Source organism: Moschus berezovskii, chromosome 14 (genome assembly GCF_049115385.1).
Source record: "Moschus berezovskii isolate FMDL1 chromosome 14, NW_MosBer_1.0, whole genome shotgun sequence".
Lineage (NCBI taxonomy): Eukaryota > Metazoa > Chordata > Mammalia > Artiodactyla > Moschidae > Moschus > Moschus berezovskii.
The window spans coordinates 26,274,070-26,289,077 of record NC_142473.1 but is presented as its reverse complement, the minus strand read 5'-3'; the positions used below and the strand labels follow the sequence as shown (position 1 = coordinate 26,289,077).

The 15,008-nt window shown below is 37.7% G+C and overlaps 2 protein-coding genes across 2 annotated transcripts in view; one reads left to right on the top strand and one right to left on the bottom strand.

The window, feature by feature from the left end:
- The first annotated feature begins 20 nt into the window (after nt 1-20).
- PIH1D2 (PIH1 domain containing 2) lies at nt 21-6,283 on the top strand. Its single transcript, XM_055423020.2, has 6 exons — nt 21-279; nt 1,029-1,231; nt 1,623-1,746; nt 2,177-2,422; nt 3,670-3,935; nt 5,781-6,283. The coding sequence occupies exons 2-6, from the start codon at nt 1,055-1,057 to the stop codon at nt 5,913-5,915; spliced, it is 948 nt and encodes a 315-aa protein (XP_055278995.2). The 5' UTR covers nt 21-279; nt 1,029-1,054; the 3' UTR covers nt 5,916-6,283.
- A 1,570-nt stretch (nt 6,284-7,853) lies between these two features.
- Nucleotides 7,854-15,008, bottom strand: part of DLAT (dihydrolipoamide S-acetyltransferase) — a 30,779-nt gene continuing 23,624 nt past the window's right edge. The window contains exons 12-14 of the mRNA XM_055423019.2: nt 11,559-11,721; nt 10,435-10,571; nt 7,854-9,851 (exon numbers count right to left, since the gene is read on the bottom strand). Coding sequence (XP_055278994.2) covers nt 9,722-9,851; nt 10,435-10,571; nt 11,559-11,721 — 430 coding nt within the window. The 3' untranslated portion in view covers nt 7,854-9,721. The remainder of the gene's footprint in view (nt 9,852-10,434; nt 10,572-11,558; nt 11,722-15,008) is intronic.

Genomic DNA, 15,008 nt, shown 5'->3' with positions numbered 1-15,008 from the left:
TCTTCCCACCAACAGAAGTCCTAAGGATTCCCACAGAAGGGTTTCCAGGACACTCTAGAAGTCCTCAGAGGTAGAACGGGAGGCAGGGTCCGTCCTGGAAAAGAAGTGGGTCAGGCTCAGCCGAAAAGCAAGTCCAGCACCAGAAGGAGAAGACTCGGGAACTGGATGTAGAAAGATAAGACCTTTCTGCCTGGAGCTTTCCGGACTCAATTAGATGTTGTCCCAATTTGGTTACCCTGGTAACAGGCGTCGCGTTTAGTCAAGAAACCAAAGGAAGAGGTAGGTTCGCCGATCTCTGGAAAAATTAAATTTCCCATTTAGTCTAATCTTAATGTAGTATTTGGAGAACACTCCTCATTCTGTGGATGCTGTGAGATATGTCTCCATTGACGGAGGGGGCTTAGAGGGAGGTTATCTCAAGTGGTAGAGAGATTATTATTCTTGGCAGGTGTTCCAGCCTCTCCGTATTAGCTTACTTAATCCTCACGAAACCCTATGAGATAGGTATTATCGTCTCCATTTCGAGGAGAATAAACTGAGGCACATGTGTAAAGTAATTTCTCAAGATCACGCAGCTAGTAAATGATAGAGCTAAGATTGGAAATTAGGCATTCTGGCTGCAGAGTCCATGCTTTTAACTCCTAAACTATGCTGAGGATTGAGGAAGTCTCATGTGGCCCTCAACCCACAGCACACTTCTAGCAAATTCAGGCCCCAGTTAGCGTATACCCGGGTGTTGAAACAAGAAAATCCCAAGAAATCCAGGCTTTAAATGACCCCTCAAGGCTTGTGAGGGTCTATGCAGAGGTAAGAACTTACTATCTGAGAGAGCATCCTGAGAATGTAAGAAAGTGTACTAAATAGAGTATAAGGAAAAGATAAGACGGTGCGGATCCATAATCTTTTAGGCACTGGTGTTAAGAATAGCTGTCAGCTTCAACAAAACAGCCCCTGAACTGTTCCTTCTCCCCTCAAAGAATAGATTTGGGGGGAGATTTTTTTCTTCCTTAAGTCATGTCTTTCCACAGGCTTAAGAGGCCTATTCATCTCAATCATGGAGTCATCCTCAAAGGGTCTGCTTACCCAGGTTACTCAGTTCTGGAACCTCCTAGATGATCTGGCTGAAAGTAACCCTGAGAGCTATCAGAAGTTCATTCATCAGCAGCTGAAAGAGGGGAAAGAGCTCTGTGCTGCCCCAGAACCACAGCTCTGTCTACAAACCAGAATCCTGGTATGTAGAGTTGGTGCCCAGAGAAAGGGAAGTCCTGATTGAAATGGTCCTGGAATAACCAGACAATGGCTTACCCTTAGCTATTACTACTTTAACATAAGAACATTGAGGGAAACTGCCACTCTGAATAATGGAAAATTGAATATAATGTGAAAGATTGTGTTGATGGAATAAAAATGGGAATTTCATATTTGACACATTTTGAAGATCCCCAAATCAGTCATTTTTCTGCTAGAATAAAAATCAAAAGTAATATAATTATTTAATAGAGAATAATATAGCTGGAGATTTTTCAAATAAAGAGAACTTATTTGGTTGGGGAGGTAACTATGTGATGAGTTACCTTTAGGATATTTTTTTAAAAAGTTAAAAACTGGATTTTGCTTTCTAGAAACCAAAAGAAAAATTACTTTTTATCAATCTATGTCAGTGGAAAAGGATCCCAGCTCCAGAATCAGCCACTCATCCAGTACCTCTAAGTATTGGCAGACCAGAAGATATATCTGAGACATCAGGTACATAGAATTATGGGAGAGAAAGCACATTTTAAAAATTGGGATGTGGGAATAAGCATGGGCCAGATTTTACTTGGTAAAAGGCATTACATATTTGGTCATGGTATAGTCAATGAATAATAAGGGTCCATGGGGTTGCAAAGAGCCGGACACAGCTGAGCGACTGAACTGAACTGAATAAGGGTACTTTGTGAAAATTGAATACTATTTAATTTCCTAATAATATGAGCTATTTTAATTCATATAAAATGCCAAGAAATGCTCTAATTGGAATTTTATATATATAGCACCATTGTGATTATCTTTGAAAATATAGAAATAGAGTTTATACTTTTCCATCTTTATCAGGATATGACTTAAAATATTACCTGACGATATCATTAGTAAAACAAATTGTCTTCATTTCACACCCTCTGAATTATACACTCAGATGTTTACACAGTCATCGATGTTGCCTACCATCCTGATGTTCTCCAGGCAGCAGAGAAAGACCAAGTGAAAAAAGATCAACTGATACGGATGACCATGAAATGCATTGAGGAACAACTCCAATTTTCTCTCTCAAACTGTTACTATATTACCAAATTTAGAATAAAAGGAAGCATTCAAAGAATGAAACAAAATCTGATGGGAATCCAAACCAATCCCGCAGACTTAAGAGAGAAAATGAGAAACGGTAAGTTAATGAAATGTAATGGAAAGTGATCTGATTTAAAATGTATTTTGCTTCTGGTGTACATTTTGCAAACTAAAAGTCTCAATTGTAAAAGATGAGAAATTTAAGATAGAAAAATATAAAGATTAGATATTAGAAATATTAGCATGTCCTGACATAGACAGCGGAGAAGGCAGTGGTACCCCACTCCAGTACTCTTGCCTGGAAAATCCCATGGATCGAGGAGCCTGGTGGGCTGCAGTCCATGGGGTCGTTAAAGAGTCGGACACAACTGAGCAACTTCACTTTCACTTTTCACTTTCATGCATTGGAGAAGGAAATGGCAACCCACTCCAGTGCTCTTGCCTGGAGAATCTCAGGGATAGGGGAGCCAGATCAGCTGCCATCTATGGGGTCACTGAGAGTCGGATATGACTTAAGCAACTTAGCGGCAGCAGCAACAGCAACATAGACAGAGGCTTCCCTGATGACTCTGTGGTAAAGGACTCGCCTGTCAATTCAGGAGGCATGGGTCGGATCCCTGGGTCAGGAAGATCCCCTGGAGAAGAAAATGGCAACCCACTCCAGTATTCCGGCCTGGGAAATCCCATGGACAGAGAAGCCTGGCAGGCTGCAGTCCACAGGGTCGCGAAAGAGTAGGATACAATTTCGTGACTGAACCACAACACAGATGGGCCTAGAGGTTATCATACTAAACGAAGTAAATCAGGAGGAGGAAGACAAATACCATACACTATCGCTTATGTGTGAATCTAAAAAACGACCCAAATGAGCCCAAGAAACAGACTCGTAAAGAAAATACTTGTGGTTGCAAGGGAAAGAAAAAAATGGGCTGGGAATTTGGGATTAGCAGATGCAAACTATTATATATAGGATGGACAAACAACAAGGTCCTATTGTATGGCACAGCAAACTATATTCAATATCCTATGATAAACCATAATGGAAAAGAATATGAAAAATATATAACTGGGTCTTTTTGCTATTCCACAGATATTAAACACAACCCTGTACATCAACTATACTTCAATAAAATTTAAAAAAATATATTAGCATGTCCTTAAAGATAAATCCTGTAAACTTCTAAACCAGATTCTCTGGTTTAAGAATCTTTTAAGATTCCCAAACCAATTTAGCTGCAGCTTTGTCTGCCATCTTGGCTAACACTACCACTGTTACAGCTCATTGCCTGATACTATTTCATGTTGATTAATTTTGTGATTTCATCTTCCTTTTTTAAAATAAAGAACTAACCCTTGAAAAGATAAGAAGCAGTACTGTGAGCAATTCAGATCAGCTTCCTCAACTTTCACTGCTGAAAGACCAAGTTTCAAGTAAAAGAGCATGTCTGATAGAAGAGATTTCTAGTACAGAGATTGAAGTGGAGATGAAGAGACCAGCCTATGAATTAAAAATTGTGGCAGATCAGAATGAGAAACCTCTGAAAATTGAATTAAAAGTTGAATTACCTGGCATTAATTCAGTATCTCTCTGCGACCTTAGTGTTTCTGAGGTAAGCTGAATAGGTAATACTGTCAATTTGTACCAGTCAATAATCACTGTGTTATGCTGCAGTAAAAAAAACTCCACAATCTCAGTGGCTTAGAATAATTTGCTCAGGTTACATGTCAGCTCATCCTGCTTTGCTCTGTGAGTGTTGCACATTTTAAGAAAAAAGGCGAAACAACAATTTTCACTTTAGACAAGTCATTCTGATGGAAGAGGGAAAATAGAAGTGGTGAAACCATGCAGTAGATCCTAAAACTTCCTCTCGGATGTGGAATGTATTACTTAAGCTCACATTGTATTGATCAAAGTAAGTCAGAAGGCCAAGTCCTACATCAGTATGGCTGGGAAGAACATTTTTCTCACAAGCAGTCACTGGAAGTTACATGACAAGGATGCATAAATCCTCTTATAAAAGAAAAGCAACAATCTACAGTCTACCACAGTCCACCCTCTTGGTCACAAGTATTTGCTTCTTTTCCCAAGAAACATACCTCCAATCCCAGTATCAAGACTCTGAAGTACAGGATTTTGCCATCATAATCTGCATTAGATAAAATTTGCATGAACTGCAATGACAAGTTATCTATTTCTGTAACCCCATGCATCATACAATGTAGAATGGAGAGAGAATAACCACAGTCAACAGTCTAAATTCAGAAACTGGGAAACTGTAAGGTACACAGTAGTTATTGGTACTCAGCAATTCTAAAGTCCTGATAGGCAGATAGTGCAAGGGTCCCTTTCTTGGAGGTAGAGGATGTTCTTGCTGAGGTCCCTTAACAAGCTTCCTTATCACCTAGCCTCCTAGTTCCATTATTTTCTATGACTTTTAACTCCATTCTCTGGGAGGTTTTTTCTCTTTCATAATCTACCTTAGCCATGCCTGAAAAGAGCATTGAAGACTATGCTGTCATTAGGTGCTGAGGAGCTTACTCAGCCTGTTTGCTGCCCATGGAATGTTGAGGCTGAAAGGTTATTTCTCAATTACTGGTTGAAAATAAAAATTGGTTCCATTTTTCATTCAAGTCTTAAAATTTATGGGCTCTGTATATTCCCTTTCAATTCTGTATGCTGCTGCTAAGTCACTTCAGTCGTGTCCGACTCTGTGCGACCCCATAGACGGAAGCCCACCAGGCTCCCCCGTCCCTGGGATTCTCCAGGCAAGAACACTGGAGTGGGTTGCCATTTCCTTCTCCAATGTGTGAAAGTGAAAAGTGAAAGTGAAGTCGCTCAGTCGTGTCCGACCCTTAGCGACCCCACGGACTGCAGCCTACCAGGCTCCTCCATCCATGGGATTTTCTAGGCAATAGTACTGGAGTGGCTTGCCATTGCCTTCTCCGTTCAATTCTGTATATTCCCTTGCAAATTGAGAACTTCTTTTCTAACTTCATCTTTTTGTAGTACCTTGTTAAATGTAGCCAACAGAACTAATGCATGCAAATAACATTCTATTTTCCCATTTCTGTACCTAAAACACAAGATAATGAGGTAGACTGTCTTCCAAATTATTGTGATAAGGGCTTTGTCACCATAAAACATAGATCACCATCTTTCCAGTCTCCAGCCAATTTTCTTGCTGTTTGCTGGTCAGCCCTGAAGTCAATGCCACATAATTTAGAATGGCAGCATCCATCTTGTGGTACTGTTATCAATTCACTTTTAATGTACTGAACAACAATAACCACCTCAGAATCTCAGGGATTTACAATATCTTTACTGCTCATAAGTGGACCCTCTTCTTATGGAAAGGAGTGAATAACTGGGAACAATAAACTTGTAACAAATTCTAACCAGGAAATACTTTTCTCTTTTCATCTTTTAAAATCTCTCTTGGTTTATTTTTTTTTAGGATGATATATTGATCGAGGTCTCTGAAAAGTACAGATTATATCTAAACCTTCCAGAATCTGTGGATACTGAAATGACTACAGCAAAATTTATCAAAGAGAAAGCCACTTTAATCGTCACAATGCCATTGGTTTAAGTTAAAAGCATCGTGTATTTGGAGTTTTCTGTGAGTTATGTGCATTATAGGGCCTCCATTATCTGTTAAGAGGTTTATCTTAAAAACTTTTAAGTTTCATTTTCTAGGAGTTTCTTTTGATGGAATGAGATTTTCTCATCAGCTGCTTTTTAAAATTCTTTCTCCTCAAATAAACTTGGCATCAAGCAGAAACTACCAAAAACAGTACTGCCATGATATACTTGTTTTGAAGGTATTTGTAATGGCCTAAAGTGACTTAAATACCATTTGGGAAAAGTCTGTCTCCAGGTATTATAATATGTAAGAATTCTTTGTTTACTAGTTGGAAAACATTTTTGTCTCTAGTAAATTTTTGCATCAGGAATAAATACCAGACTGTGCAAGAAGTTTTTTACTACCAAGATGTGCCTTAGCAGTGAAAGTTTCCTCCGGCAATAAAGATGCAGGACCAGTGTAATAATGTGTAAACCTTTGCTTCTGTGAACCTCTGTACTTCTATAAAGCAGGCTCTGGCAGGATTCCATGCCACCCAGGCCTACCTCCCTTTAATACCAGGGATGGACTTGTCTGTGGATTAGATAAAACGATGCAGTGACAGTCATCGGGTATTATTACACGTAAGACATAAAATACATCCAACTCTAAGGCAAAGGGGCTGACTTTGGGACAAGTGCCTTTCTCTTAAGAAAATAACTTAAAATACAGAAGTGATGTACTTTTAAACTCCCATTCATCTGTCAGTTCTTTGTTTGATTCAAAAGTATCAGTTTTCCAATTTATATCCAAGGGTTGCGACTGAACTGAACTGAACTGAAAGCAACATTCACACCAAACTTTAAACATCCCTTGTCTTTTCTAAATACAAAACACTCTCCTTGTAATCGTTAGTTTCAAATTCAACATAAGGTCTTTAAATAAAATTCTCATTAATTTTAAAACTTTTAACTTTAGAAACTAATGTGTGTGATAGCAGTAAGTAACTGACCTGTGAAAATTAGAAATGAGTAATTTTGTTAAACCTGGTGTGGACTTGAATTTTTCTAGCAATAAGATAATTTATTGTTGGAAAGTTTTCTAGAACTGTGATATCCTATACTCATCCCTCAAAAGACTTGGAATGCTTTGACCTTTTCTTCTACAAAATCACTGTCAAACTTAATTTCTATAAATTCCCATACCTACTTACCCAGAAATAGCTGAATCTCTACTCTTGCACTCTCACACTTAGGTGTTACTTATGTCAGGAATTATGTAATTGTGTACTTATTAATGAGTACAAGATCTAGCATGCTTAACGTTAAAATGGTAAACTTATATCCTAGTTATTTTCCAAAATACTTTCACTTATAACATCTCCACCTCCCCCTCCCTACAAAAAGCAAAACTCTGGTCAGGAAGAGCATCAACTAATAATGAACAGTTGAGCAGTTTAATCTGAATCTTATCAAGATATTTCTTCTTCAAAACTGAAAACTTTGAGATGGACATGAATTATCCTTGATTTAGATACCAGATTCTTCTACAAACTTGGTTTTAGAGATTAGGAATCAGTAGTGATTATTTTCTCAAGTCCTCCAGAGTTTATGCATTACTGAGTGATGAGAATTCCTTACAGCACATTCTTAACACCGCTCGCACTGGTCAACTTCTGTAGTCCAGGCCTTGGGATACTACTTCATTCACAAACCTCAGGAATGGAGTTTATAGCTAGCAGAGCCAGACCATATTTCCTTCTTGCTATGGGCCACCTCCTAACAAAAGGGCTCCTTGAGCCTGAAGGTTAGATTATATGCTCCCAAACTCAGAACTTATTTTACCAATTCTATAAACTCAAAATGTATCTGTATTAAGAGCTTACCATGTACATAGCTGTTCCTGGTCTTAAAAAATCTAATGTGAAAAATTATTACCAACAAATCAAAAATATTAGACAAGACACATTGAAAACATATAGTTTAATTTTCAAACAATCTAATTTGAACCAAAACACTATTTCTAACACTTGTTCATTCCATCTGGTAAGGGAAATAAACTGAATCCAAATTTAGATTATAGCTCAGGTTAATTTTTAACTCAGAACAATTTTTATTAGAATGCAACTTTTAAACTTTTCTCTCAAGGGAACAACAGAGCCATAAACACTACCAAATAATGAATTATCTTTGAAGTTTCATATATTTGAACCAGATGTGGCTCATACTACTGATGGTCCCTTGTCATAAATTTGTTCCTTCTCCATAATCTTCAAGCTAAAACCACTACTGAAAAGTCAGATTAACTATTATTTTCATAATAATACAACAGGGAAAATATTTCTGGAATATATGGAGTGTCACTTGTGCACCATGTAATAATGAACATTTAGAAACAGATTCAACATTGAAAGACCTAAATTTCAGGGAATAGTTCTGCATATTATATTTTACAAGGAGGATCAGATTTGCTAATAAACAATTCCAAATTTATTTATTAAATCACATCAATTCCATAGAAAGTCTAGAACTGTGATAATGTTTCTAATTCATTTTTATTATCCTGAATATCACCAACCCCCACCCCCCTACAGAAAGGCAAATTGTAACAAAATGGAAAATAAATATTTAGGCTGATAAGGTAGCAAACAACCTAAATAATCTTTTTCTCTCTGACAGGATTTTAGGGTTTTCTTATTTTACATGAGACAACATTGGGGTGGAAAAACACAGAACACTTCTTTTTGTACACATTTAACATTTTCCACTTTATCCAAGCAGAAATGCCCGTTTGTTCCAGTTGTCATCTTTTATCACTCCAAACTGTCCACTAGTGTATCTCTCCCCTTTTTCTTTTCAGACACAACTTGATGATAAATGGACTTTGGCACATATCTCACTGGGAACCATATTTACATATATACACTTATTCCATTCCACAGTTACTTGATACAAGTTTTTCAAGTATTTAAGTAATAAATCCTAGTAATTAAGTTCATTTGCAAGTAACCACTAGTTAATTTTACAGGAAAAATTCTACTTTCACAAGTTCACTCTGTTAAATTCTACAAGCATATTCTTTTATTTGAGGCAATTATAGAATTCTGCTGTCACAATGACACATTTAAAATTATTTAAATAGATAACACATGAATTCTCACTTATACCAAGGAGCTGGTTCATATTTATATCTTCATCTCAAAAAGAGAAAACAACCATTTCTGAATTCATAGAAAAATAAACAAAGAACAGCTGGTTGAACAGTCCTATGAAAATGTTGACTTTTAAAGTTTTCTCGTATTTTCCTTCAAGTTCTCCATGCTTCCCCCATCCATGATAAACCAAGATTTATGTAACAGAAAATTTTTAATTAGGTTTAAATTCCAAAATCAAGTTTCAGTTCAAATCCTTTCTCCAAAAGAACTAGTTTTCCTGACTTCTCTTCTCTCAAATCTAATCAAAACATTTGAGGTAATTAAATTTCAAAACCTCAAGGTCTCATCAAGATTACTTTTATGTGCCTGTCTCAATAGGGAACCACAATTCTACCTCTGCATTTCCAGTGGAAGGACTTACCACCAAAGGGCTATGCCATAGGCCCCCTGACCTGCAGTACAGCTTAAAATCTGGTGTTTATTAAATGTGCACAATATTGGGATGTAATTGGCATTTTTAAAAATTCAGTAATGCCCATTACAAATAAGTTATCTGGACAGACTCAAAAATAACAGGTTAACCTTAAAATAAAAAGAGAACCACCATTTAATGACATATTAATACCTTGGTAAGAATGAAACAGTGTGACCTAGGAGAGTCTAGAAATTCTTGGATTAATTATAACAACATGGTCATAGGTTTTTCAAGGTACTTTCTAAACTCAGCAAGCCACTGGGCTCCAACTGCTCCATCGACAACCCGATGATCACAACTGAGTGTAACAGACATCATGCTGGCCACATCAAATCTAGAAAAAGATTAAAAAAACATTATTAGGTATTCTAAAAGCAATCACTAGATTTAGCTAGTAACCAGCCCAAATGCCAACTCCTAACTTATAATCCCAACCAGGTAACATTATTTTTCTCCTGCTCTTCATGAGTTGTACACCTCTAGCTCAAATCAATAGTTTGAAGAAACAGACCAAACGACCATCTGAAGGATACAGGTCAGAAAACAACAGCCCACAGGCCAAATCCCACCAAACACAGATTTACTGGAATACATTTTTGTATTGGCCATGCCTGCTTTCATAACACAATAGCCAAGTATTTGCAACAGCAACTGTATGACCCAGAAAAACTAAAACATTTACTAAGTGGCTCTTTAAGAAAAATTATGCTGACTCCTGACCTACAGTAAATAAGACTTCCCGTCTCAAATAGCAAAATAAGAAGAGTTGGTGCCCTGAGAAACTTCACTCTGTGCTTACATCTAATTCTGTGTGAAGCTCCAGTATGCCATGCCAATAATTATAAAACCTAAGACTTAAAGCCAGGTACACTGTAATGAAAGTAAGTTTACAACTCCCTCTCCATTTTGGCACTTACCCTTTTTCATTATCTGCTGGAACCAGTCTATCCTCTGAAGCACCAATTGCCAAAATACATGCTTGAGGTGGGTTAATAATAGCAGAGAAGTTCTTAATCCCAAACATTCCTAAATTTGAGATCGTAAAAGTGCCACCCTAAAGGAAAAAAAAGACTTGAAAACAGATCATGGTAACTGCTTGTCAATATAAATCGGAAAAAATGACAAATGTTTTGTGAAAAGACCTTAAGATGTTTTACTTTAAGAAGGGATTCTTAGCAACATGGATGAACCTAGAGATTATCGTACTAAGCAAGTCAGAAAGAGAAAGACAAATACCATATGATATCAATTATATATGCAATATAAAATATGACACAAATGCACTTATCTATTAAACAGAAATAGACTCACAGACATAGAGAACAGACTCATGGTTGCTAAGGGGAGAGAATGGGGAGGGTTCAATTGGGAGTTTGGGATTAACAGATACAAACTATTAGATATAGGATGGATATACAACAAGGTCCTGCTGTATAGCACAAGGAACTATATTCAATATCTTGTGACAAACCATAATGGAAAAGAATATGAAAAAGAATGTATAGACATGTATAACTGAGACACTGCTGTACAATAGAAATTAACACATTGTAAATCGACTATATTCAATAATATATTTTCTAAAAAAAGGACTCAACTACCATTAAAAAAAGGAAAATGGTAAGTACATGAGGTGACAGATACGTTAATTACCTTGTCACGATCACAGAGTATACATATATCAAAACCTCAAGTTGTACACCTTAAATATATACAATTCCTATTTACTAATTACACATAAAGGTGAAAGGGAAAAAAAAGAAATAAAAGACTGAATGGGGTACACTTTGCTGAAAACACACAACCATAGCAACATGAACACAGTCAGTTGTGTGGCTTTTGCACACTACTTGAAAATTTTTTTTCAGCTTTTGATAGGGTTACTCAATTTTTCTTTATTTTCAAGACCTTCTGTCAGTGAGAATACAAGGCAGAATCAAAAAGTGGAAAATGCAATAAAAGTGTAAGGCTAACTTTAAAAGCGATACAATTCACTAAAATAGCATAGTAGCATTCATAAAGCAAATACATAGTTTCTTACCTGGAACTCATGTGGTTGTAGTTTACCCTCTCGGGCTTTGGTTGCTAAAGAAACAACATCGTTAGCGATGGTCTCCAGTCCTTTTATATGTGCGTTAAATACAATAGGTGTGATGAGTCCTGCAGGAGTACTGACTGCAACGCTGACATCAACAACATGATTTCTGTTTAAAAAGAAACACAGAAGCAAAACTCAGTCACCAACTGTTAGAGTCTGGGTCAGGGAAAGCAAGAGCAGTGGTACTCAGTCTGTGTTACTTTTTAGCCAGAGAGATCTTGCCTGGTTTTTCAATTTTGCTATGCCCTCTCTTAGACCTGCACTTTTATCTTTTTAGACCTGCACATTTTAAAAATGAATGAGAAATGTGTCAGTAGGTTGGCTTCATATGTACTCACTAACCACCCCTTACCGGCACTGACCAACATCATGAACATAGTTGAGGAAAAAATGTTCAGCATCCAGTGAGAACTGAAAAGAACTCCTTAGATTTATGAGATGAAGAGGACTGGCTGGAGCTTCGTCTGCAAGCAGAGCTTGAGCAGATAAAAGGAAGACTGAAGGGAAAGAACTGCGTGGGGGGAGACACAGGAGTGCTCACATGGTAGGGTGGTAGTGCTGTCTCAGAACATAAAAGCAGGGTTCCTAATCTTTCCTATGCTACAGACACCGTCGCATTTGGGTCCCTTCTCAGAATTTTTAAACACAGGAAACAAAATACTTAAATAATCAAAAAGAAACACAAAAACTACCCCCAAAACAAAATATACTGAAATTCAGTTACTGAACTATTCAAAAAACAAAACTGTGATATATGTGCTTCAAAAATCTTGAAGCAGATCTAATTATGGCTATGCCTTTGAAGTAGAGGTATATTTTAAGACATCCATAACAACTACAACGCATATGAAAACAACTCGATTTTTATTTGGTTATCAGCACAAGTATTAAAACACCTCTTTGATTTGTTCTCTATAATAGGAGAAAATGCTAAATTTCACACTGAAAGTGAAAGTCACTTAGTCGTGTCCAACTCTTTGCGACCCCATGAACTATCCAGTCCATGGAATTCTCTAGGCCAGATTACTGGAGTGGGTAGCCTTTCCCTTCTCCAGGAGTTCTTCCCAACCCGGGGATTGAACCCAGGTCTCCCACATTGCAGGCGGATTCTTTACCAGCTGAGCTACAAGGGAAGCCAAAGAATACTGGCATGGGTAGCCTATCCCTTCTCCAACACATCTTCCTGACCCAGGAATCAAACTGGGGTCTCCTGCAATGCAGGCAGATTGTTTACCAACTGAGGTATCAGGGAAGCCCAAATATCACAATAAAGATTAGTAAAAAAAGAATTATATTTCCCCCCCAACCAAGTTCCCAAACTCCTGCTGAACTGTATCAGGATCTCCTTAGGGGTTGTCTGTGTAAGGGCCCCTGCTAAAGTGTTCTGCAATTAAGAAAAAAGTTAACAAACGTTGGCAAGGATGAAAAGGGTGACAAAGCATAAATTATAAATTGTCGGTGAGAATGCATCAATAAACTGGTGCAACCACTACAGGAAGAGAGTATGGAGGTTCCTTAAAAAAGTAAAATAGAACTATTATATGATCCAGCAATTCCACTCCTGGGTATATATATCCAGAAACATGAACATACCAATTAAAGACAGGGAAGCAACCCAAGTCCAAGTGCCCATCAGCAGACAATGGATATCTCACTCACACACACACATACACACACATAGGAATATTACTCAGCCATGAAAAAAAGAATGAAATTCTACCATCTGCAGCCACATGGATAGACCTACGGAATATTATGCTTCAGGAAATAAATCAGAGAAAGACAAACACTGTATATCTTATACGTGGAATGTAAAAAATAATACAAATGGATGTACTTGCAAAACAGAAACAAACTCAAAGAGAAAACAAACTAGTGGTTACCAAAGGATAGAGGAAAGGGCAGAGTGACAAACTGGGCATATGTGATTAACAAGCTACCATGTATAGAATAGATAAGCAACAAACATATATAGCACAGGGAATTATAGCCATTATCTTGTAATAACTTATAAGGGAGTGCAATTGACAAAAACACTGAATCACTATGTCATAATCCTAAAACTAATACAATATTATAAATCAACTACCCTTCAACTTAAAAAAGTTAAAACGTCACATGAAAAAAGAACTCCAGCTCTTTGGAGATTATGGGTACCAAACCTCTCAGTGTGCCCAAGTTGGCCTGAGGCAGCAGGCTTTTGCCAGTTGCAAACATAGGTACCTGCTCTAATAATACAGTGACACTCAGCAGCTACCACACCTGGGCTCTGGCCAAGGTATCACACAGCAGCACCGCTTTCTTAATTAAATTATCCTGTTATTACAATAATGTTTAAAAATATTCCTAATAGAGTAGGGATGGTGTTTCCTATCTTGTTCACCACTAAACCAGTCAATCCTAAAGGAAATCACTCCTGAATACTCATTGGAAGGGCTGATGCTGAAACCCCAATACTTGATGCGAAGAATCAACTCATTGGAAAAGACCCTGATGCTGGGAAAGACTGAGGGCTGAAGGGGGTGACAGAGGATGAGATGGGTGGATGGCATCACTGACTCAAAGGACATGAGTTTGGCAAACTCACGGAGATGGTGAAGGACAGGGAAGCCTGGTGTGCTGCATGCAAAGAGTCAGACGTGACTAAGCGACTGAACAACAAAATCCTGTTAACACTGTATGTTCAATAAATATTTGTTAAAGAGCTGTATGAACAAATAAATGAAGGGCATTTGGTAAGGATTAATAAATAATTCATAGAACTTGAGCTGCAACCACCTCCTTTCATCTAAGCAGTGTTTCCTTCAGATATTCTTAAAAGGTTAAACATAAATTTACCCTACAATCCAGCAATTCCACTCCAAGGAGTCTACCCAAAAGAAATGAAGACATGTGTCAGTACAAAGAATTGTCCTCAAATGTTCATAACCGTGCTCTCAAAGCTATGTCTATGTATTAATCCCAGAGTCTATTAATGTGACCATATTTAGTAAAAAGGTCTTCACTGATACAATCACACCCTTGAGATGAGTTCACCCTGGGTTATCTGGGTGGGCCCTAAATCCAATGCCAACTGTCCTTGTAAGAGACAGAAGGGAAGACATGGACACATGAAGGCCATGTGAAGCTGGAGCTATGCAGCCCCAAGCCAAGGAATGCCCGAAGCCGCCAGAGCTGGAGAGAGCAAGCAAGAGTTCACCCAAGAGCCTGTACAGGGAGCATGGTCCTGCCGATACCTTAATTTCACACATCTAACCTTCAGAACCAGGAGAGAGTAAATTTTTGTTAAGCCACAAATTTTGTGGTAATTTGTACTGGCAGCCCTAGAAAACTAATATAGTCTCTAAAGAATAGTAAGACCCCCAGATGTTCTCTAATAGCAGCGTGACCAAG